This window comes from Nomascus leucogenys, chromosome 19, assembly GCF_006542625.1.
Source record: "Nomascus leucogenys isolate Asia chromosome 19, Asia_NLE_v1, whole genome shotgun sequence".
Taxonomy (NCBI): Eukaryota; Metazoa; Chordata; class Mammalia; order Primates; family Hylobatidae; genus Nomascus; species Nomascus leucogenys.
In genome coordinates, this window is record NC_044399.1 from 27,913,039 (window position 1) to 27,939,077 (window position 26,039).

Consider the following 26,039-nt stretch of genomic DNA (forward strand, 5'->3'; position numbering starts at 1 on the left):
CTTTCCTCCAAGAACTAGAACAAGACAAGGATGCCCACTTTCACAACTGTTATTCAACATAGTTCTGGAAGTCCCAGTTAGAGCAATCAGAAAAGAGAAGAAAATAAAGCATCCAAACTGGAAAGGAAGAAGTCAGATTATCCTTGTTTGCAGATGACATGATCTTATATTTTAAAAAACCCAAAGATTTTACAAAAAAACAGAACTAATAAATTCAGTAAAGTAGCAGGATACAAAATCAAAATTCAAAACACAGTGGCACTTCTATATGCCAAAAGCCACCAAGAGGAAAAAGAAATCAAGAAAGTAATCTCATTTATTATAGCCACAAATAAAATAATTAGGAATACACTTAACTAGAATAGTGAAAGATCTCTACAATGAAAACTATAAAACAATAATGTAAGAAATTAAAGAGGACACAAAGGAATGGAAAGACATTTCATGTTCATTGACTGGAATCAATCAATATTGTTAAAATGTCCATACTACCCAACGCAATCTACGGATTCAAAGCAATCCTATCAAAATACCAATCACATTCTTTATAGAAATAGAAAAACTAATCCTAAAATTTATATGAAACCACAAAAGACCCCAAATACCCAAAGCCATCCTGAGCAGCAGGCACAGTGCTCACGCTTGTAATCCCAGCACTTTGGGAGACCAAGGCAGGCTGACTGCTTGAGCCCAGGAGTTTGAGACCAGCCTGGGTAACATGGTGAAATCCCATCCCTACCAAAAACAACAACAACAACAACAAAACCCTCAAACAAAAAATTAGTTGGGCATGGGTGGCACACACCTGTAGTTCCAGCTACTCAAGGTCTGAGGTGGGAGAATCACTTGAGGTTGAGGTCCAGGGAGGTCAAAGCTGCAGTGAGCTATAATTGTGCCACTGCATTTCGGCCTGGGTGATAGAGAGAGATCCTATCTCAAAAAAACCAAAAACCAAAAATCAAATAAAAATGGATTAAAAACTTAAGTTTAAGACCCCAAACTATGAAACTGCTAAAGTAAAACACTGAAGAAATTTTCCAGAACCCTGGTCTGGGCAAAGGTTTCTTGAGTAATATCCTAAATGCACAGACAACCAAAACAAAAATGAACAAATAGGATCATATCAAGTTAAAAAGCTCTGTACAAGGGAGGAAACAATCAACGAAGTGAAGAGACAACCCACAGAATGGGAGAAAATATGTGCTAGCTATCCATCTGTCAAGGGATTAATAAGCAGAATATATAAGGAGCTCAAATAACTCCATAGGAAAAGAATCTAATGACACAATTTAAAAATGGACAAAAAAGACATTTCTCACAAGACATACAAATGGCAAACATATGAAAAGGTGCTCAACATCACTGACATCAGAGAAATGCAAATCAAAACTTCAGCGAGATATTATCAAATGGCTTTTATCCAAGAGACAAGCAATAATGAATGCTGGCAAAGATGTAGAGAAAAGGGAACCCTTGTTCACTGTTGGTAGGAACGTAAATTAGGTCAGTAACTACAAAAAACGGTACAGAGGTTACTCAAAAAATTGAAAATAGGTACTACTATATGATCCACTGCTAGGTATATACCCCAAAGAAGGAAAATTAGTATCTGCAGTTCCATGTCTGTTGCAGCACTATTCACGATCGCCAAGATTTGGAAGAAACCTAAGTGCCCATCAACAGAAGACTGGGTAATTGCACCACTCCAGCCTGGGCAACAGAGTGAGACTCCTTCCAAGAAAACAAAACAAAACAAAAAACAGACCACTAGGTAAAAAAAATGTGGTACATACACACAATGAAGTACTATTCAGACATAAAAAAGAATAAGATCCTGTCATTGACAGCAACATGGATAGAACCAGAGGTCATTATGTTAAGTGAAATAAGCCAGGCACAGAAAGACAAACTTTGTATGTTCTCAGTCATATGTGAGAGCTAAAAATTAAAATAACTGAACTCATGGAGACAGAGAGTAGAATGATGGTTACCAGAGGCTGGGAAGTGTCGCTAGGGTGGGAGTAGTGGGGATGGTTAAAAGGCACAAAAATAGACAGAATGAATAAGATCTAGTATTTGATAGCAAAACAGGGTGCGCTATAGTCAATAATTCTGTACAACAAAATGTACAATATTGTACATTTAAAAATAACTAAAAGAATAGCTGGAATGTTTGCAACAAAAATAATGCTTGAAGTGATGGTTATGCTATATACTCTGATGTGATTATTACACGTTGTATGCCTGTATCAAAATATCTCACCCACCCTATAAATATATACATATACTATGACCCATAAAAATTAACAAGCCTAATACACTGATATATTTTTTTAAAAATTATACTCATCTAATATTTTATTTTATTATTATTATTTTTTATTGTACTTTAAGTTTTAGGGTACATGTGCACAATGTGCAGGTTTGTTACATATGTATCCATGTGCTATGTTGGTGTGCTGCACCCATTAACTCGTCATTTAGCATTAGGTGTATCTCCTAATGCTGTCCCTCCCCCCTCCCCCCATCCCACAACAGTCCCCAGAGTGTGATGTTCCCCTTCCTGTGTCCATGTGTTCTCATTGTTCAATTCCCACCTATGAGTGAGAACATGCAGTGTTTGGTTTTTTGTCCTTGCGACAGTTTACTGAGAATGATGGTTTCCAGTTTCATCCATGTTCCTACAAAGGACATGAACTCATCATTTTTTATGGCTGCATAGTATTCCATGGTGTATATGTGCCACATTTTCTTAATCCAGTCTATTGTTGTTGGACATTTGGGTTGGTTCCAAGTCTTTGCTATTGTGAATAGTGCCACAATAAACATACGTGTGCATGTGTCTTTATAGCAGCATGATTTATAGTCCTTTGTGTATACACCCAGTAATGGGATGGCTGGGTCAAATGGTATTTCTAGTTCTAGATCCCTGAGGAATCGCCACACTGACTTCCACAATGGTTGAACTAGTTTACAGTCCCACCAACAGTGTAAAAGTGTTCCTATTTCTCCACATCCTCTCCAGTACCTGTTGTTTCCTGACTTTTTAATGATGGCCATTCTAACTGGTGTGAGATGGTATCTCATTGTGGTTTTGATTTGCATTTCTCTGATGGCCAGTGATGATGAGCATTTTTGCATGTGTTTTTCAGCTGCATAAATGTCTTCTTTGGAGAAGTGTCTGTTCATGTCCTTCACCCACTTTTTGATGGGGTTGTTTGTTTTTTTCTTGTAAATTTGTTTGAGTTCATTGTAGATTCTGGATATTAGCCCTTTGTCAGATGAGTGGTTGCGAAAATTTTCTCCCATTTTGTAGGTTGCCTGTTCGCTCTGATGGTAGTTTCTTTTGCTGTGCAGAAGCTCTTTAGTTTAATTAGATCCCATTCGTCAATTTTGGCTTTTGTTGCCATTGCTTTTGGTGTTTTAGACATGAAGTCCTTGCCCATGCCTATGTCCTGAATGGTAATGCCTAGGTTTTCTTCTAAGGTTTTTATGGTTTTAGGTCTAACATGTAAGTCTTTAATCCATCTTGAATTAATTTTTGTATAAGGTGTAAGGAAGGGATCCAGTTTCAGCTTTCTACATATGGCTAGCCAGTTTTCCCAGCACCATTTATTAAATAGGGAATCCTTTCCTCATTGCTTTTGTCAGATTTGTCAAAGATCAGATAGTTGTAGATATGCGGCATTATTTCTGAGGGCTCTGTTCTGTTCCATTGATCTATATGTCTGTTTTGGTACCAGTACCATGCTGTTTTGGTTACTGTAGCCTTGTAGTATAGTTTGAAGTCAGGTAGCATGATGCCTCCAGCTTTGTTCTTTTGGGTTAGGATTGACTTGGCGATGAGGGCTCTTTTTTGGTCCCATATGAACTTCAAAGTAGTTTTTTCATCTAATATTTTAAATATTAAACTATGAGAGATCTTATACTGTGGTGTACATAGTCCAATTAAATAACAGTCATGTAATTCATTTTAATTTTTGTATAAAAAAATCTTCTGGCAAGTTCTTTTAGCCACAGGTTTAGTTTCTCACGTTTAACTTCTTATATTTAAATAAAAGCTGGTGGTTTGTAAAATATCAATGTTTAGTGTAGTTTTAACAAGTTAAGCTAATCTTTACTATTGAAATACCTAGGAAGATGAACATCACTATTCTATCTCCTTGATTTATTTCACAAAACCAAGAAATATAGTAAATATGCTTTGGCATGAGCACGTTTCTCAATTTCAGACAAATGACACTAGAAGAAAAAGACAAGTATTGCCATCACTGAACTGAGTGAATAGTTCATTCCTTCAAAAATCCAAATAGAGGTACAATGACCTTAAAAAAAAAGCAGTGATATTCAATATCAAATGTAATAGCTCTGGGGTCCTGATGTTGGGCTTAGACAGCTTTCCAATCAGTAAATGGGGAACTATGGCTTTAATCTGGGACTCCAATAAAATTATGGTTGGTGTTACCTGAATCTATAATTTTCGACTGCCTTTTTTTTCTTATTAATTATTGTCCCTAGTCCTCTTTTAGTTTCTCTTTGCTTCATCATTTTCAAAATTCTCCTTTCAAATAGATTATTTAAAGGCATATGAGACAAATATTGGAAAGATCAGCCAGGAGACACAAACTTCTGTTAGGTTGTTTCCCTTTGTTCTTCTAGTTGTACCTAGTTGTACTCTTCTTCACAGTCATTTGGATCTTTTCAATTTGCATATCATTTTCTGATAAAAAAAGCTTGGTCAAATTGCGTCAAACTTACCTTTCCCTTTGCCAAAACTTTGCTTAGGCTGCGCTTTCCTTGCTTTCCTAATCAATTACCCAGTCAGAATTAATTGCTTCTCCCTCTCAGCAACCACATAGATATATATTGCTGTTTAGAATTTGTGTTGAATTCAGGTAGGTGCTTACATGTCTGCCTTCCTTCACTGATTGTAGTAGGTTCTTGAGAACAAGAGGAAATGCCCGATTCATCTTTTATTACTCTACCACTTCAGAGTAAATCAGAGTGCCCTGCACATGATGCTCAATGTGGAACTAAATTCCAGACTGGTCCTACTTCGATTTCATAATCCATTTGGCATGATCCTCCTCCTCCTCACTGTTTTGCTTTCTTAATGCTTAACAGATATCACTAAAATAATACGCTTGGTTTCAACGTTTCTATTATCTTCCTTCAGATATTCATGATCCCCCTTTTCCTTTTTTCCATAGCATACACCACCTTCTAGCATGCTATATAAATTACTTATAAATTACCAGCCTGGGTAACATTACTTACTAACATTACTTTTCCCAACAATAATGTAAACTACATGAGAATGGGAATCTTTGTTTTATTAATGATGACACTTAAGTGCTTTGAACAGTGCCTGGCATATAGTACCTGCTCAATAAATACTTGTCTAACCAATGAATAACACATTTCATGTTTCAGCTACATTTAACAATGAGCAAATAACAAATTAACTTTTGTCTTACTGGGCTATTTTGAAGGAGTTGGCTATAGCAACAATGCCTTGTACATCATCATCTCATACAAACACCAACGACGGCTCTATAGGGACACATATGTTCCTACCTTATAGTGCTAGTCTTACTACGCAATTGTACTGCGAAAAATTTTGGGATAGTTCTGTCAGATTAAATTAACATTATCCTGGGAAGATACTAGGTTGGAGGACTGCCTGAGCCCAGGGATTGAGACCAATCTGGGAAACACTGTGAGACCCTGCCTCATTCATTCATCCATTAATAAATAAATAAATAAATAAATAAATAAATAAATATTTAACTAACACTTTCCAGATACAAGTATAAGATATAATTAGGTGAGTTCAGATGAATGGAGAAAACAGAAAAACAAATCTATAATAAAATTTTTATGTAAAGAGAAAAAGCTTCAAAAAGTAAATCCACAAAGTTTGTCATTTAAAAGACTTGTTTTGAGAAGAAAGAGGGAAAAGAAAAAAAGAACAGTTTTTTTGAGATTTCATCAGATTGTAACAGCTGAGGACAACTCACAGCATTTAACTGACGTGCATTTTTGTAGTTAAAATAATTTAAATACACTACAAGTGGGCAGAAGAAATCTAACAGACATTTGGTATACAATATTTTAGAGACAACTCTATACTGAGTTTGGAAAACAGTTTGAATTGTTTCTTCTTATATCAGTTGCCACTAACGCAAACAGATTATAGTAGTAAAATTGTCATTCTAGCTGACTTGAGCAAGGAGCCTGGAATGACACTGTATGTTTGCTCCTGCCTGGGCAAGAAGCCACTCTGCTGCCCTTATACCCTTGATACATAAAGCCAACGTTCTGACTGCTGAAAAGCCCATTTTTGATTTTTGCAAAATCTCTATAAAAAGTTTCTGACTGGGTTTGCTTAAATCCCCCTAGATTCCCGTTCTGTATTTACCTGATTCTTAAGATCCTTTTCTTAGGAAAACATGAAGCTCCAAGCATTAACAAGTAGATGGCGAGAGTTTATATTTTAGCTGACTTCTGTTGTTTGTATGTTTCCCTGATAGACCTCTCATTCTCACACAAAGCACTGATGACAGCTGTTGCAAGCAAACATTTCCTGCTTCCCACCTCCCTCCAATTCATTGCCAATCTCATTTTTGGACATCAAGGATGACCGTAGACTGCCTACTCTGATAATTTCTGCCATGCAACCACAAGTCCACAAGAGTCTTCTGCTTCCTTCCAACACACAGGCTTAAAAACAAATATGCAATAGCAATTTACATTTTGAAAACAAAACACATTGTTAAATCTTTTTCATATTTTAGAATTTTAATTTAAAGGTGTATGAACAGCTAAGTTTATATTCAGAAAACCAAGCTACTCCAGAAAAATCCAAGCTTTAATGTTGCAGACTGCCAAAACTCAACTGTAATGACTTTATCATTTGAGTTAAAAGTTTTCATGTTTTCATGTTTTCAGCAAATAGTACTATCCTCATATGTGGAATATGGAGTTTTAATTGGTATATCTATTTTAACTATGAACTTCACGTGTTGGAGTCTTTATGTTTTTAAAAGTATACAGCTGAATCTATTTGACCAACATATTAATCAAACCTCTATTTTAATACTGTAAATAAAATACATATGATTTTTAAAATTTTCACTACATATATATTTCTTCCATTTACGTCATATGTAAGTTAAAAGCTTAGAAAAATATTTTTAAAAGTAATTCACCATAAATATCTGCATATGTGCTGACTCCATTCTCCCCACAAAAGTGTCACAAAAGCCACAAGTCATTTCTGTTCTTTTTCAAATCAAGAATCTTGGCATTATGGAATAATATATATAGTTTTATTCATTACAGTTCAATCCAGTAGCAGCCTCAAGGATTTTAAATAATCCCCTAACAATTTCCTGGACATGCCAGAAGATGTGGTCCTAAAAAGATGCTAAGGAGCTTAGGCAATAGAAGGTGATCCTCTTCCCAAATTGGGGAGAAATCTGTATCATGGCAAGGACCATTTAAACAATTATTCACCCAGGTTTTTTAAAGTTACCCAAATGGTATTTTTCACACTATTATTCAACATCATTTGGTCTCTAAAATAAATAATTATATTAGTCACACTGAAATTAAGTTTAAAAAAGAAGAGAAGTTTAAAAGTTGGATCTTAATAAGGCTTTTTATTACTAGCATTCATCATTCCCATCCCTGTCCTGCCCTTGAAGTTCAGATGCTTAGAACAATTTAATAAGTGTGAATATATATATTTTTTTCCTATTTCAAGCTCACTTCATATTGAAATCCTCAATTATTCCTGTTCACCAGAGATTTAGCATCTGATTCTCCCCAGTTTAGGGAACCGCTTCTATGTACCCATTAGAAAGGAAAGGAAAGTATGTGTATCTAGAGCTAAATGAAAAGAGCAGACCCTCCTGAGACGAGAAAATTTAATTTAAAAAATGGTTTAGATACCTAATCATTTAAGCTACCAGAGGTTGTGGTTTTGTCAAATATTTACATACATTATACATTTAGCAGGGCAATTCCCTGTGAAAATAATTTTATTTCTCTATGTTCTGGAAAAATTTTCAATCTACAAGCTACTAAGTGCTGAAAATAACTGAGTCATTTGGTTTATAGCTTCCTTTTCTGCCTCTTTGTGAGCATCCTGAAACCACGGTTTCCAGATACAGAAAACAACCTAATACAAACTATTCCCTGACCTATGACTTGCCCTGTAGGCCAAAGTAGGTCTGTTTGTATTATGTTCAACACTGACAAGAAATAATTTTCTGATGAAGTATTTTGTTCAACACAGTCAATATGTACTACTCCAGTAGTATATAATCTTGTTCTCCAGGACAGAGCTATCTGATCTCTGATGGTATATTTACCTTTTACCCTTCCTTTAAGGATGCATGATAAGTACTGCTTAAGAATCTAAAGCACTCTGCTAGCCAGAAAGACTAACATTATGGGAAGACAATTGTGGTAAATAAAAAAATCATTCACAATTAAGGTCTAGTCTACAGACGTAACAACTTAGGATGATGTAATTGTTTTTTTTGTGTGTTTTTTTTTTTAACATGAGTAGGGAAAGAGGAGAGACAAGAGGGAAAACATATTAAGTATTTCGGGAAGTATTTTCCAATACTTGAGTTAAAACAAACTCCAATGTCATAAAGAAATCAGTTTTACAATACATGATATAAACAGTATGTTTTCTATTAAAAAGATAAAAAGTGATATGAAAAACATAGTCTATTAGAAAAAAAATTGACAAATTGACCTCACCAAAATTTTGACATTGTTGTATTTCCTAATATACCAGTAAGAAAACAAAAAGACAAGCAACAGGCTGAAGTATTTGCAAATACATGTCTGACGTGACTTGCATCCAGAATATACAAGTTCTTACAAATCCGAAGAAAATAACCCAATATAAAAATGTGCTAAAGTTTGAATAGATATTTCACTAAAGAATAAATGAATAGCTAACAATACACAAAATAAGCTCAACATTAGTAGTCATTAGGAAAATGCAAATTAAAACCGCATGAGATATCATTTCACACCAGCTAAAGGTAAGACAGTAACAAAGGAGATGTGGAGAAACAGGAATCCTTGTACACTGCTGGTGGGAATGCAAAATGGTACAGCTACTTTGGAAAACATTTTTGCATTTCTTAAAAAGTTAAATATAAGTTTACCATAAGATTCAGCAATTCTACTCCTAGGTATCTATCTATCTAAGAGAAATGAAAACATACGTCTACCCAAACACTTGCAAACAAATGTTCACAGCAGCACTATTCACAATAGCCCAAAATTGGAAACAATGTCTATCAAATGGTAAATGAATAGACATAATATGGTACAGTCATACAGTGGAATCCTACGTGAAATAAAAAGGAAGAAACTACTGATATATATATATATATATATATATATATATATATATATATGTCATAAACCTCAAAAACATTATGCTGAGTGAAAGAAGCCAGATACAAGAGATGACATACCATATGACTCCACTTATGTGACATTTCCAGAAAATACAAATACATAGAGTCTGTCAATTAGCGGTTGCCTGGGAACTGGGAGAGGGAATGGGATTAATGTTAAATAGATGCAGAAATCTTTCTGAGGTGATGAAAATGTCCTAAAGCTGATTCATGGTGAGGGTTACACAACTTGCTACATTTACTAAACATTACTGAATTGTACACTTGAAATGGGTGAATTTGATAATACATAAAATATGACTCAATATACTTTTTAAAAAAAAAATTTTTAAATCCATACACAGACTGCTGCTTTAGAAAAAAAACCACAAAAAAAAGTTCTGGCCAGTTTAGGTACCCATCTTAGGTTTATATACTCAATAAAATGAAACATTTTAAATAAATTATCCATTTGTTGTAGTTATTAGGTCTTATTAAGCAACACTAAAAATAGATAATTCAGACAAAGATCTTGTTATGTTTCCTAGGACTGCTATTTCTATACCAAAGAAAAGAGAAAATCCTTCTGCAAAGACAACAGGCCTGCATATATATAATTTTTTTTTTTTTTTTGGGACAGAGTCTCACTCTGTAGCCCAGGCTGGAGTGCAGTGGTACAATCTTGGCTCACTGCAACCTCTGCCTCCCAGGTTCAAGCAATTCGTGTGTCTCAGCCTCCTGAGTAGTTGGGATTACAGGTGCATGCTACCATGCACAGCTAATTTTTTTTTTTTTTTTGATAAGGAGCCTCACCTTGTTGCCCAGGCTGGAGTGCAGAGGCACGATCTCAGCTCACTGCAACTTCCACCTCCCAGGTTCAAGGGATTCTCCTGCCTCAGCCTCCCGAGTAGCTGGGATTACAGGCGCCTACCACCACGCCCAGCTAAGTTTTTGTATTTTTAGTAGAGATGGAGTTTCACCATGTTGGCCAGGCTGGTCTTGAACTCCTGACCTTGTGATTCGTCTGCCTCAGCCTCTCAAAGTGCTGGGATTATAGGTGTGTGCTACCGCACCTGGCCAATTTTTGTATTTTTAGTAGAGATGGGGTTTCAGCATGTTGTTCAGGCTGGTCTCAAACTCCTGACCTCAAGTGATCCACCCACCTTGTCCTCCCAAAGTGTTGAGATTACAGGTATAAGCCACCGTGCCCTGCCACATTTTATATATTTTAAAAACTGGTATGATTTACATATATAGAGTATATAAATCTTTGGTGTATAGCTTAATTATTTTTATGCATGTGAGAGTCTTCAAAAAGTTCATTGAAATGCATCTTATGAAAAAACTATGGATACTAACTATAAGATGTCTGAACAGGATATAGTTTGAGGCATTAAGAACAAGACATTAGTGTGAAAAAAGCCCTTATCAGAGCAACATGAATTCTGCTAAAATTGAAGCAAGGACAAACAGCAAAGTTATGGTGAAGCTTGGGTGGAAGAATGGTAAAATCATTGATTTTTACAAAACATTTATGGAGACTATATTAGTCCATTTTCACGCTGCTAATAAAGACATACCCTAGACTGGGTAATTTATACAGGAGAAGAGGTTTAATGTATTCACAGTTCTACATGGCTGGGGGCCTCACAATCACGGCAGAAGGCAAGGAGGAGCAAGTCACATCTTACATGACTTACTCCCCTTTATAAAACCATCAGAAATCATGAGATTTATTCACTATCATGAGAACAGCACAGGAAAGACCTGCCTCCATGACTCAATTACCTCCCACTGGGTCCCTCCCACAACACTTGGGAATTGTGGGATCTATGATTCAAAATGAGTTTTGGATGGGGACACAGCCAAACCATATCAGAGACAATACCCTAAAGAAATCAGCAGTTTACAAATGGATAACTTGTTTTAAGAAGGGATGAGACAGTGTTGAAGCCTGCAGTGGCAGACCATCCACAAAAATTCATCTTGTTTGTATCCCAATTGAAAAGGACAAATGATAACAGCACAAACAATAGCCGACATGACAGATGTCTCAATGGGTTCTGCTTACACAATTATGACTGAAAAATTAAAATGGGGGCAAACTTTCCACTAAATGGGTGCCAAAACCATTGTCCCCAGATCAGCTGCAGAAAACAGCAATGCTTTCAATGAAAATTTAAAACAAAAAAAGTAGGATTCGGATCCTGGAGCATGTCTTTGAAGAATGGTAATGGGATGAAACATGGCTTTACCAGTACAATCCTGAAGACAAAGCACAACCAAAGCAAGGGCTACCAAGACATGGAAATAGTCCAGTCACAGCAAAAGTGGACTGGTCAAGAGCAAGCATCATGGCAACAGTTTTCTGGGGTGATCAAGGCATTTTGCTTGTTGACTTTTTGGAGGGCCAAAAATGACCTGCCTGCTTACTATGAAAGTGTTTTGAGCAAGCCAAAGCTTGAGCAGAAAAACATTTAGGAAAGCTCCACCAGAGAATCCTTTTCCACCACAGTGCTACTCCTGCTCATTCCTCTCATCAAACAAAGGCAATTTTGCAAGTTTAGATGGGAAATCCATCTTACAGTCTTGATTTGGCTCTGTCTGACTTCTTTTTGTTTTTTAATCTTAAAATCTGTAAAAGGCATGCATTTTTCTTCAGTTTATAATGTAAAAAAGACTTAATTGACATGGTTAAATTCCCAGGACACTCAGTTCTTTAGGGATGAACTAAATGGCTGGTATCATCACTTACAAAAGTGTCTTGAACTTGATGGAACTTATGTTGAGAAATAAAGTTTATATTTTTTATTTGTATCTTTTAAGTATGTTTTCCATGGACTTTCTGAAGTCTTCTCATGAGTATAAATCCATGTAACTACCGTCCAGACCAAGATACAGAAAGCTCCCTTAGTCAATAATCCTACCAAAGGTAACCACTACTTTAGTTCTATAATTACAGAAGTGTGATCATTTTGTTTCTATGAACTTTATATAAACGGACATACTATATACAGAAGGCACTCTTTTGAGTCTGACTTCTTTTGTTCAATATCACATCTGTGAAATATATTCACAATGTTATAACAGTAGTGTGTTCTTTTTCATTGCTGCATACAATTTATTTATCAATTCCACTGTTGATGGACATGTGAATGGTTTTCAGTTTTTAGATATTATGAATAAAACTGATAAAACTTTATCTGTCTTCTCATAAACAAAAGCACTCATTTCTCATGGGCATTCTATTCAGAAATGGAATTGTGAGGTTTTAGATAACATGCATATATAGCTTTATATACCTTTAATACATCTTGTCAAACAACTTTACAAAATGGAGTACCAAGTTATTAACATACTCCCACCATCAGTGTATAATTTCAATTGCAACATTTCCTTGTGTTGCTTGCCATTGCCATTTCTTTTAATTTTGTAGGTTTGGGTATAGCTATATCTCACTGTCAAGAACTGTGAAGAATCTGTAAACTAACAAGCTTGGATGCTGGAAAAAGATATGAAACTTCTGGGTCGGAGATGAAAGACAGTTTATTACTCAGAGCAATAGCAGTAGCCAGAGGATCAACATTGTACCACTTTCCTGAGCCCTAATTCCCACAGGGCACCTGTACTTATAGATGGTCACAGTATAAGAGAGGCAATCTGTGCCTACAGATTAGTTTGCATTTTCTAGGATTTTATACAAATGGAATCATATAGCATATATTTTTTTAATCTGGCTTCTTTCAAATAGAATAATTATTCTGAGATTCATGTATGTTGCTGTGGTATCCATAACTCATTTCCCTCTGTAGCTGAGTAGAATTTCATTGTATGGATACACAATTAATTAGTTTATCCATTCACCTGTTGATGGGCATTTGGGATGCTCACAGTTACTGGCTATTACAAATAAAACTGTGATTACGTATATATTTTTAAGAACACATGCTTTCATTTCTTTTGAATAAATCCCACTCATTTTTGACCTCATATCTCTCTTACATATAATTATAATTAAATGCAGTCATCCCTTGGTATCTGCAGGAAATTAGCTCAAGAACCCCTGGAGCTATCTGCAATAGGATACCGCAATCTGAGCAAATGCTCAAGTCCCTTTTAGTTGGCCATCCATATCCATGGATATGGAACCACAGATACAGAGGGTTATCTATAGGTATATATGATTATATATCACATATAGATATTATAATGTTTTTTATATATAGATATATTTTAAAGAATCATAAGAAATATTAACCTTTGGAGAGCGATATTAGGTGTAGAGAGGAGAGTGGCTTTTACTTTTCCTTCTGTATTTTTTGTTTACAATAGTATTAGCCTCACAGACACTCAGAGGAAAAGCATATCTGGCTTTTATAGGAGTATAGGAGTTTTAGACATCTCATAAGCTCTACAGTTAGCATTTTTTTTGGGGGTAAAATAATGAATCTCAAGAGATATGTCTGTTTAAGAAAAGCAAAGTAATTTTATATTCTTTTCAATAGACTAAAAAGAGGTCAAGAGAAAATGAGAACAAATACATTAAGAGACTTTACCACCACCAAAATGAAATTTCCTCAGTTTGGAAATGAGGGCTCTAGACTCAAGCAGGTGACCAATTTACTATTGGGCGCTGTCTATGTACCACACTGATGATGAGTCTAGCTAAATGCATATTACAAAAACTTAAAACAAAACTTAAGGGTCAATTTCAGCTTGTTTGTCTCTTTCAAATCCGTTTAGTGTCTTTGCTATCTAGTATCAGTATAGCTGAGTAACAATGTCCTCTCATGGAATTTTTACACATTTCTCATTCTCTATGTAACTCATGAAGTCATGTGAAACACATCATGAAACTTTCATAAAGTCTAAAACAGTTTATGTCCCTATGCACAGCTAACACCGTATATGACCTGTATAGCTGAGATGTATCGCCGAGGGGTGACTTGAATCCAATGCCAGGGTAAGATTTTAGAATGAAGGTTGGGATTGCCCTTTTTATACAGGCTTTGTAGGCCACTACAATGTTAACTGTAGAGCTTATGATCTCTGTTCCAACTACTGAACTCTGTTGTGGTAGAGCAAAGTAGCCATAAATAAATAAATGAGTGTGGTTTTGCTGCTATGAAACTTTATTTACAAAAATAGAGTGTGCCAAACTTGGCCCATGGGCCCTGGTTTGCTGACTGCTCTCTTAGAGAAACAGAAATCTCTTTAAGATCTCCATTTTTTTCCCCAACACCATTACACTGCTAATTGAATAAAGGCTTCTGATTAACCATTGAAAAATATATATTGCCAGTTGTTAGCAAATAGTGATAAGTGCTGTTTACACATTCCATATATTAACGAGAACTACAGTTTATAATTTTGGAAGAAATGAAATTGTGAGATACTAGTAAGTCTAAAACTGGCTCACACTACCATCTCATATAGAGCTTACTTTCTCTAAATAAGCCCCCATCACACCTTTTTCTGGGTAATCTCTCCTATGAGAAGACTATATTCTATAGTAAGATGAAGAAAATTATCATTAGATTTACCAACTACATTGTTATTTTTGTTTAAAGCTGATATCACAGATTGGTTGGTTCATGCATATATTCATTCATTAGTTCACTCAACCAGCAACTATGGAGCCTCTACTAGAGTCTTCTCAGTTGCTAATGTCAAAAAGTTTAGATTGTAATAGTCAGACCAACACATATACACAATAGCTGCACATAACACAAAGTAGACTGTTGCCAACACAAAAAGAGAATGCTTTCTAGAAGAAGCAGCAATTACTTGTGGCTGGGAGATGATTGGAGAAAGTTTCATGAAGGAGGAAGTATTTGAGTTCAGCCTGGGAAGGTGACTAGGAATTAGATGGAGATAGTTTGGTAGCTGCCTCAGAGCTTATTACTGTCTAGTGGTTAGTTACATGTGGTCCTGATGGCTTTCTGAGACCAAAAGCAAAACATTAAATTAACCAGCTTGCTTATTCCATTCTCTCTTCCCATAGTCTGTTCAGTTCTGGCACTGCTCTGAAGGTACAGGATACAACTAGAGAGGGAGCACTTGGCTAATAGGGAAGTACAACAGTTCTGGGATACACTTGGGGCTAAGAGAAGCCTGAGGAAGAGTTGAGTCGCTTTTAAACAAATGAGAAGGTCCTTGATTAACACAGTGAAAAAAGGTTCTAAGGGATACACATAAAATATAATGGGGAGTAAGTAGGAAGAAGACGGTAATACACAATGTTAATGTTAAGTAGTGACCGAAACTCATAGCCCTGAATTAACACTGTTCATTCAGACTGACTACATAGTTCCACTCACTGAAACAAAGCTTCTCTGTCTTCTACTAAGTGTTCAGTGCCTTTCTCAAATAATAGAACCAGAATTTGCTTAGAAATCATTGTAGCTTAGTTAGGAAGTAAGTTGGGACAATAGTATGTCCCAACTATTGGATTGGTAGTTACATTTCTCTATTTATATATGAGCAAGGATTTTCATGCTTCTTTTCTGAAAAGACTCAGCTTGCCTGGAACTTTTCATAATGTACAGCTGATATGGTTTGGATCTGTGTCCCTGCCCAAGTCTCATGAGGAATTGTAATCCCCAATGTTGGAGGTGACTGGATCATGGGGAAGACTTCCCCCTTGCTGTTCTTGTAATATGAGAGTTCTCGAGAGAATGGGTCATTTAAAAGTGTGTGCAACCTCCTCCTCCTCCTGCTCTTCCTCCTGCTCTTCCTCCTGCTCCGGACATGTGAGGTTCTTGTACCCCCTGTGCTTTCTGCCATGATTGAAAGCTCTCTGAGGCCTCCTCAGAAGCCAAGCAGAAGCTGCTATGTTTCCTGTACAGCCTGCAGAACCATGAGCCAATTCAACCTCTTTTGTTTATAAATTACTTAGTTTCAGGTATTTCTTTATAGCAGTATAAGAATAGACTAATACAACAGCATTCTAGGATTCTTATATGACATGGTAGTTGGGGATCGATATAGTTAGAAGGTCCTAGGATAAAAAATTTCCTGTCACTATATAAAAGTGAATAATATTTAACAATTAATATTAAAATCTTCTGTAGTTACTTATCTTTCAGATGAGTCATTTCCCCTATAATCACACCTGATGACAGATGCTGATGGTCTGCCAGAGAACAAAGAACAGGTAGGAAAGGGAAATGGGAACGGCAAGAAGCATTACACTATCAGCTACATAAGGAGTAATTATCAGTGAGATAATCTATCCAGGCCTTCATGAGGAAAGTAAGAAAAGCAAACATAACTTTGATTTTATAGTCTGGACAAAGTCCAGATGATGACATATTTTGAAAAGTCAGAAAGTTCAACTATTCTGCAAAAGTCCCAGGTTTGAATTATTAAACAGCAATTTAGCTGTAGTAAAAATACCCCTTGACATAAATTTTGAGGAGAGTAGTTGCTAAAGAATGATGACTCCGTATTTCAACCACTTAACCCTCAGTATCATTTCTTTCTTTCTTTTTTTTTTTAAAGACAAGGTCTCACTATGTTGTGCAGGCTGGTCTTAAACTCTTGGCCTCAAGCAATCCTCCTGCCTCAGCATCCCAAATTGCTGGAACTACAGGCATGAGCCACCACGCTATATCATTTCTGATATGGTTTGGCTCTGTGTCCCCACCCAAATCTTTTCTTGAATTGTAATCCCCAAGTGTCAGGGACCTGGTGGGAGGTGATTGGATCATGGCAGTGGTTCTCTTCTGCTATTCTCATGATAGTGAGGTAGTTCTCATGAGATCCAATGGTTTAAAACTGGTAGTTCCCCTGTGTGCTCGCTCTCTCTCTTGCCGCCTTGTGAAGCAGGTACTTGCTCCTCCTTTGCCTTCTGCCATGATTGTAAGTTTCCCAAGGCTTCCCTAGCTGTGTGGAACTGTGAGTCAATAAAACCTCTTTTGTTTATCAATTACCCAGTCTCAGGTAGTATCTTTGTAGCAGTGTGAAAACGGACTAATACAATTTTTTTTTAACTGAGTTTGCTAGTGGTGTTGCAGAATTATTCTTTGGAAATGTAGCCACCTGGTGATTCTTCTATGAAATGATAGCCAGGATACTGTGAAAATACTGAAACTCATGGGATGAGGAAAAGCTGAATTCTTGCCTGCCTTCCACTTTTACAAACTATGGATGATGATTTCTGGTAATACAAATTACACTGAGATATGCCAATTTTAATAATGTTTTTTAAAACTAAGATTTTAAGTAAAGAACTAAAACCTCAAACTAAAATTCTTTCAAAGACTTCTCATTGAGAGAAAAGACTTTCAGTTGTTTGATGATGTATTTTATAGGCTGTTTCTGAATTTCTATGTGTTTTTGTATATTTTGGGAGCAGAATTAAGCAATCACTCGAGGCAGATGAACCTTCTCCCAGATTCAAATAATATATACAGGTACATTACCCAAACACAAAAGAACGGCTTAGTCAGAAAAGATGAATGGAAAATTTAAATACTGTCAGAGCAGGATTTATTTTCATTTCAATATATACTGGAGTAAAATGATTATTTAACGACGACAACAACAACAACAACAACAACAACTTACCTGCTACTGAATTTGGCCGTGGCATGAGATACAAAGGAATAGACTGTACTGATTGAGATAACACTGTTTCCAAATTTCTCTCTGGGATCTTATTCAGACTATAGGTGGAAGCAGTCATGTTTTCATCTACTCGATACAAACAGGAGTCCATGCTGGATTTTTGAGATTGCCAAGGTTTTATGTTTCCTCCAGATCCTAATTCTTTACTGCTTTCCCCAGCATATTTTGTGCGTTCCACATTTTCAGAATAGCTTGTTAACGTAGCTGAAAAAAAAAGAGTAAAATGAATGTAATAAAGCCACATACATACAGTTATTAATCTTTGACAAAGTTGATAAAAACACACATTGGGGAAAGGACACCATTTTCAAAAAATGGTGCTAGAAAAACTGGATTGCCATATGCAGGGGAATGAAACTGGACCTCTATCTCTCACCATATGCAAAAATCAACTCAAGATACACTAAAGACTTAATCCTAAGACTGGAAACTAAAAATACTAGAAGAAAACCTACAGAAAACTTTTCTGGACATTGGTTTAGGTAAAGAAATTATGACTAAGACTTCAAAAGCACAGTCAACAAAAACAAAAATAGGCAAATGCAACTAAAACTAAAAAGCTTCTGCACAGCCAAAGAAATAATTAGCAGAGTGAAAAGACAACCTGCAGAATGGGAGAAAATATATGCAAACTATACATCTGACAGGACTAACATTAAGAATATACAAGGAACTCAAACAGCTCAATAAAAACTTCACAAATAATCCCATTAAAAAGTAAGCAAAGGACATACACAGAAATTTTCCAAAAGGAGACATACAAATGGCCATATACATGAAAAAAATCTCAATATTAGTAATCATCAGAGAAATGCAACTTAAAACCACCATCTTATACCAGTCAGAATGGCTAGTATTAAAAAATAAAAAAATAACAGATGGTGAGGATGCAGAGAACTCCCATATACACTGCTGACGGGAATATAAATTAGTACAACCATTAAGGACAATACAGAGATTTCTCAAAGAACTAAAAATAGAACTACCATTCAATCCAGCAATTCCACCACTGGGTAACTACCCAAAGGAAAAGAAATCTATATGTCAAAAAGATATCTGCACTTCCATGTTTACCACAGCACTATTTACAATAGCAAAGATATGGAATCAACCTAAATGTCCATCAACAGATAAATGGATAAAGAAAATGTGGTATATACACACAATGGAATATTATTCAGCCATAAAGAGTATGAAATGTCTTTTGCAGCAATGTGGATGGAACTAGAAATCTTAAAACAAGTTAGACGCAGAAAGACAAATATTCCATGTTCTCACTCACAGGTGGGTGCTAAAAAAAATGTGCACATATTGAAGTAGAAAATGGAATGACGGACAATGGAGCCTCTGAAGGGTTACAAGGTGGGGGAAAGGTGGATGATGAGAAATTACTTAATGGGTTCAATGTACATTATTTGGGTGATGAATACCCTAAAATACTCAGACTTCACCACTACGCAATTTATGCATGTAACAAAACTGCCTTGTACTTCACTGATTTATAAAATTTAAAGAATGAATTTAAAAGAAAATCTAAAGTAGAGAGTAATCTGTTTATGATTATGTAAATTCATGACTAGATAATAAGAATATTTAGTAACATTATTTTTAAAAGTTACTGATGATCATTTCACTTCTATCATGATGTTTACATAACTGAAACCAAAATACAGTCATCTCTCACATATTTCAAAAACTCTATTTAAATAAACTAAAAAAATTCATGTATCAGTCCTAGAGGACCTACAGCTCAGGCCTATAGGTGGTAAAATTTTCAGAATTTCATCAAAAGGGAATTTATATAATCTTCAAGGATTGCTGGAGAGCCTCAGCGGTCCCTAAAAGATCTCTATATTCTTTCTATTCTGTTCTTTTCCTCATTTAAATTTATTTCCTTGCTTCTAATATGTAACAAAGAATTAGAATAAAATAAGCAGTCCCTAAGCAGGAACTAATAGAAGAGCCAGAACCTGCCCAAATAAGTAAGCAATAACAGGCCCTTCTTGTACACATCTCTGTAGCTCTAACTTTATGGATTTAAGTACCTTAATAAAATAAACTGAAAGGTCTCTTGAATTTTATATAGTCTTACCACTAATTATACACAAATAGAAAAATTTTAATTAATGCTAGAAAGGATTAAAAACATTAACATCTAGATTATAATTTTTTAGCAATAATTATAAAACAAGAATAAAAGATATCATCCCAGAGGAGTTTTTATATGTTAGTTCATTTTCTCTTCTTATATTTTGAATGTACCTATTGCCAAAAGAAGAGACCTAAGCTCATGAGGTAATTTTCACAATCATTTTTAGTGAGGTTCTCTCTCTGCAAGTTTAAATGGAGTTCTGGATTTTCTAATAACATGGGAAGAAGATGAATTACAAAGGATGACCTAAATTTCTCTCTAAGAAAGAAAATCTGACTTTATTGTCACAAAAAGTGAAAGGCTAAGGAAGAAGAAATCTAAGTAAACTAGAAGAAGGTAGAGAAGTGGGAAGAGGGAAAATTTTATAAACTTAAGAATTAAAAGAGAGATGAGGGTATGTGCTTTTGGACCCCACCTGAGAAAGGAAATCAGAAATATCAGAGAACCCTTTGGAAACCTTATAAGATTTTGGAAGGTAAGTTCCCATATTTATTATACTCTTATTTCCCCTTTAGTGACTAGTTGTAAAACCTTAAAAAATAGACAACCTATGCTCATTTTGGAGAGACAGCTAACAAAAAGAAAGCAGAGAAAATTATATTCCTACATTTTGGCTGGTCTTTGGGGACAAAAAACCAAGGATAGTGTGTGGCAGCAAATCTGAAAAACAAAGGAAAACAGTTTCTGAAACTCAGAAAATCTTTCCAAAGGAAGAACATGGAAAACAAATAAAGAATTGAAAAGTAACTCCAGGGGCCTAACAACCCAAAGGCCAAAGTGATTTTTTTGGTAACTGGTAAAAAAATATCACCTCAGAAAAAGCTCATATATATTTTAAGCAAGATGTTCTTTCTTCTGTATTAGATCATAAGCTTTAATACTAGTAATCATAATAAATTCATATTTATCACCTTATAACCTTTAAATTGTACAATGAGATATCTCACTCAATTATCAACAGAACACTCTAAGCAGGACTGATATTACTATCTTCATTTTGCAGATGAGGAAACCAAACCGACGTGCAGATTAGGAATCTTGCCCACTTATATAGCTAACGAGTAGTCTCACAGGCAACTAATTACTTGGAATCGTAATTGTTTACTACCTTATATTGTTCCTTAACTCTTTTGTAGATGTACCTTGTCTCCTTTACTACACTGTACATTTCTGGAGAGTAGAAACTATATTTTAAGGGTTTTTTCATATTTAAATTAAAAAAAAAAAACTTTTAGCACCCAGCTCTGTAATACCCACATGATAAAAGGAGAGATACAACAAAGGAAAGCACAGAGGCTAAAGCCCTGCTGTTATCTACAAAAGTCATAGGAAAATAGCATGCAGTGAACATTCAGGAGACCCTCAGCGTAGGAGGACGCTGCAGACATTAACAATGAAAGAACAAAAATAATCAGCCTCATTCTTCAGGGCATTTTTTTCTACTACTTACATTAAAAATATTGCTACCAATGATATGAGTGTATATGTTACCTGGGAAATTATTTAAGCCAAGAAACTGCCTACTTTTGGGGAAAAAATGTAATGAGAGGACATAGTAATGAGGACATAGTAATGCCTACTTTTGGGGAAAAAATGTAATGAGAGGACATAGTATTTAAAGACACATAAGCTAAGCTCTGAAGAATGGATTCAGTATCGGTGAAGTGTTTATGTCTGCTAGGAATACAGTACTGTACTCTTTTAATGCGGAAAAGGCTTTATATTTGTGGTAGGGGAATAGGTGCAAGAGATCAATCAGGCTTTCTATAATATTTTAGGATACTGCCAAACAATTAAATAGGTACTGAACTATTAGCTCTTGAGAAGACTGCATCTTCAGTAATGGTCAAGGACTTCAATAAAAGTCCTTGCAATACCTACCCAACTCCCAGTCATTCCAGACAACAACTTCACATTCACCTAAATTTGGTCTTTTATCTTTACTTAATTTACTTTATTTTACTTTACCCATTGGAAAAAGAGGTTTGCTTTATGAGAAAGGAGACACAAATCTAACCTAGACTTGAGGGCTAGAGAATACTCTTGTCGACCAAGTTGAGTTGGTCAGGTAAAGATGAAAAAACAATGGTTTATCCAAAGACAAAAACATTCACAAGGGCACAGCAAAATTCTTAAGAATTACATAAATTCAATAGACTAAAACTTTGGAGGTGAGGTGGGGCCAGTGGTGTGCTGATACAAGTTTAACAACTTGGCTCTCTAAAAAACAACAACAGGCCAGAGGCGCCAAGATGGCTGACTAGAAATATATGCGTTCGGAGGCTCCCACAAAGAAGAATGAAAACGGTGAGCGAATCCTGCACTGACAACTGAGGTATCCAGGTTCCCCTATCGGGACTGACTAGGCAGTTGGCGTGAGCCATGGAGAGCAAGCAAAAAGCAGGGTGGAGCCATGGCCCACTCAGGAGCCACACGGGGCAAGGGGAACTCCCACCCCCAGCCAAGGGAGGTGGTAGTGAATGATTGTGTTACCCTGCCCAAGAATCCACGATCCACACTTTTTCCACGGATCTGTGCAACCCACAGATCAGGAGATCCCCCTCGTGGGCCCACACACACCACCAGGGTTTGCGTCCCAAGCACAGAGCTGTGCAGATTCTCGGCAGCCTCTTGGCTGGAAACTGCCTAAGACTACCGAGTTCCCAGGGGGAGGGGTGGCCATCATGACTGTGGCTGCCTCCTACCTAAGATGACTGGGAAGAGGGGCAGCAGCCATCACTGCAGCTGCAGTCTGCTGTTTTTCCCCTACTGGTGCCAGGGAGACTGGGCGGTTTAGACCCAGGAAGAATTCCCCACAGCACAGCCCAGCAACTGTGGCAGATTGTGGCCAGACTGCCTTTTTAGGCCAGACCCTGACCCATCCCTCCTCACTGGCTGGGGCTCCCCTGTGGGAATTTCAGTAACTCCAGCAAGGGGTTTATGAACAGAACTCTGATCTCCCTGGAAGGAGAGGCAGCCGCAGTTGCAGCTGCAGCCTCCGTTGATCAGCGGACTTAGTCTTTCCCACTGCTGGCTCTGAGGAATCCGGGTAGTCCAGACAAGTGGGATCCCCTCCCAGTGCAGTGCACCCCCTCTGCCCAAGGGGCAGCCAGAGTGCTTTGTTAACCAGGTCCCTGATCTTGTGCCTCCTGACTGGGTGAGAACCCGAAACAGGGGTCGCCAGACACCTTATACAGGAGGGTTCCCGCTGGCATCAGGTCAGTGCCCCTCTGGGATGGAGCTCCTAGAGGAAGAAGCAGGCAGCCATCTTTGCTGTTCTGCAGCCTCCACTGGTGACACCTCCAGTTGTAGGAGGGACCCAGGTGAACAGGACGGGACGAACCCCAAGCAAACTGCAGGAGCTCTATGGAAGGAGACTGTTAAAAGAAAAATAACAGAAAGCAACAACAACAGCATCAACAAAAAATGTCCCCACAAAAACCCCATCCAAAGGTCAGCAGCCTCGAAGATTGAAGCTAGATGAACTCACAAAGATGAGAAAGAATCGATGAAAAAATACTGACAACTGAAAAAGCCAGAGTGCTCTTCTCCTCCAAATGATTGCAACACCTCTCCAGCAAAGGGCACAGAATTGGGCGAAGGCTGAGACAGATGAATTGACAGAAGTAGGCTTCAGAAGGTGGGTAATAATGAACTTCACAGAGCTGAAGGAGCATGTTCTAACCCAATGCAAAGAAGCTGAGAACCATGATAAAACATTATAGGAGATGTTAACCAGAATAACCAGTTGAGACAGGACCATAAATGACCTGATAGAGCTGAAAAGCACAACACAAGAACTTCACAATGTAACTACAAGTATCAACAGCCAAATAGACAAAGTGGAGGAAACAATTTCAGAGCCTGAAGACTAACTTGCTGAAAATAATACAGGCAGAAAAGATTAGAGAAAAAAAGATGAAAAGGAATGAACAAAATCTCCAGGAACTATGGGATTATGTAAAAAGACCAAACCTATGACTGACTAGGGTACCTGAGACAGGGAGAATGGAACCAAGTTGGAAAACATACTTCAGGATATCATCCAGGAGAACTTCCCCAACTTAACAAGACAAGCTAACATTCAAATTCAGTAAATACAGAGAACCACAGTAAGATACTCTATGAGAAGATCAACCTGAAGACACATAATAATCAGATTCCCCAAGGTCGAAATGAAGAAAAATACATTAAGGGCAGCCAGAAAGAAAGGCCAGGCCACCTATAAAGGGAAACCCATCAGACTAACAGTGGACTTCTCAGCAGAAATCCTACAAACCGGAAGAGATTCGGGACCAATATTCAACATTCTTAAAGAAAAGAATTTCCAATCCAGAAGTTCATATGTGGCCAAACTAAGCTTCATAAGCAAAGGAGAAATAAAATCCTTTTCAGACAAGCAAATGCTGCAGGAATTTGTCACCACCAGGCCTGCCTTGCAAGAGCTCCTGAAGGAAGCACTAAATATGGGAAGGAAAAAAATGTTACCAGTCACTAAAAAAACACACTGAAGTACAAAGACTAATAATACCATGAAGCAACTACATCAACAAGTCTGCAAAATAACCAGCTAGCATCATGATGACAGGATCAAATTCACACACAGCCATATTAACCTTAAATGTAAATGGACTAAATGGCCCAATTAAAAGACAGAGTGGCAAGCTGGGTAAAGACCCCTTGGTATGCTGTATTCAAGAGCCCCATCTCAAATGCAAAGACACACAGAGGCTCAAAATAAAGGGATGGAGGGAAACTTACCAAGCAAATGGAAAGCAGAAAAAAGCTGGGGTTGCAATCCTAGTCTCTGACAAAACAGACTTTAAACCAACGAAGATTTTAAAAAAGACCAAGAAGGGCAATACATAATAGTAAAGGGGACAATTCAACAGTAAGAGCTAACTATACTAAATATATATGCACCCAATACAGGAGTACCCAGATTCATAAAACAAGTTCTTAGAGACCTACAAAGAGACTTAGACTCCTACACAATAATAGTGGGAGACTTTAACACCCAATGTCAATATTAGACAGATTATCAAGACAGAAAATTAACAGATATTCAGGACTGGAACTCAGCTCTGGATAAAGTGGACCTGATAGATAGCTCTCCACCCAAAAACAACAGAATATACATTCTTCTTGGCACCACCTGGCACTTACTGTAAAATTGATCACATAAATGGAAGTCAAACACTCCTCAGGAAATGCAAAAGAGCTGAAATCATAACAAACAGTCTCTCAGGCCACAGCACAATCAAATTAGAACTCAGGATTAAGAAACTCACCCCGAACCACACAACTACATGGAAATTGAACAACCTGCTCCTGAATGACTCCTGGGTAAATAAAGAAATTAAGACAGAAATCAAGAAGCTATTTGAAATGAACGATAACAGAGGCAAGGTACCAGAATCTCTGGGACACAGCTAAAGCAGTGTTTGGAGGGAAATTTACAGCACTAAATGCCCACATCGAAAGCTAGAAAGATCTCAAATTGATACCCCGACATTACAACTAAAAGAACTAGAGAACCAAGAGCAAAGAAACCCCAAAGCTAGCAGAAGACAAGAAACAACCAAGATTACAGCAGAACTGAGGGAGACAGAGACACAAAAAACCCTTCAAAAAAATCAACAAATCCAGGAGATGTTTTTTTGAAAAAAATTAATAAAATGGATGGACTGCTAACTAGACTAATAAAGAAGACAGAAGAATCAAATAAACACAATAAAAAATGATAAAAGGGATATCACCACTGACCCCACAGAAATATAAACAACCAGGCCAGGTGCGATGGCTCACACCAGTAATCCCAGCAC

General features: G+C 36.8%; 1 protein-coding gene across 6 annotated transcripts in view; it reads right to left on the reverse strand.

Annotated features, from left to right (window-relative positions):
- Window positions 1-26,039, reverse strand: part of TANC2 (tetratricopeptide repeat, ankyrin repeat and coiled-coil containing 2) — a 484,030-nt gene that overhangs the window by 175,316 nt on the left and 282,675 nt on the right. For all 6 annotated transcript variants that reach the window (XM_030800293.1, XM_012497692.2, XM_030800292.1 and 3 more), the window contains one exon: window positions 18,003-18,266. In XM_030800293.1, the coding sequence (XP_030656153.1) occupies window positions 18,003-18,266 (264 nt within the window). The remainder of the gene's footprint in view (window positions 1-18,002; window positions 18,267-26,039) is intronic.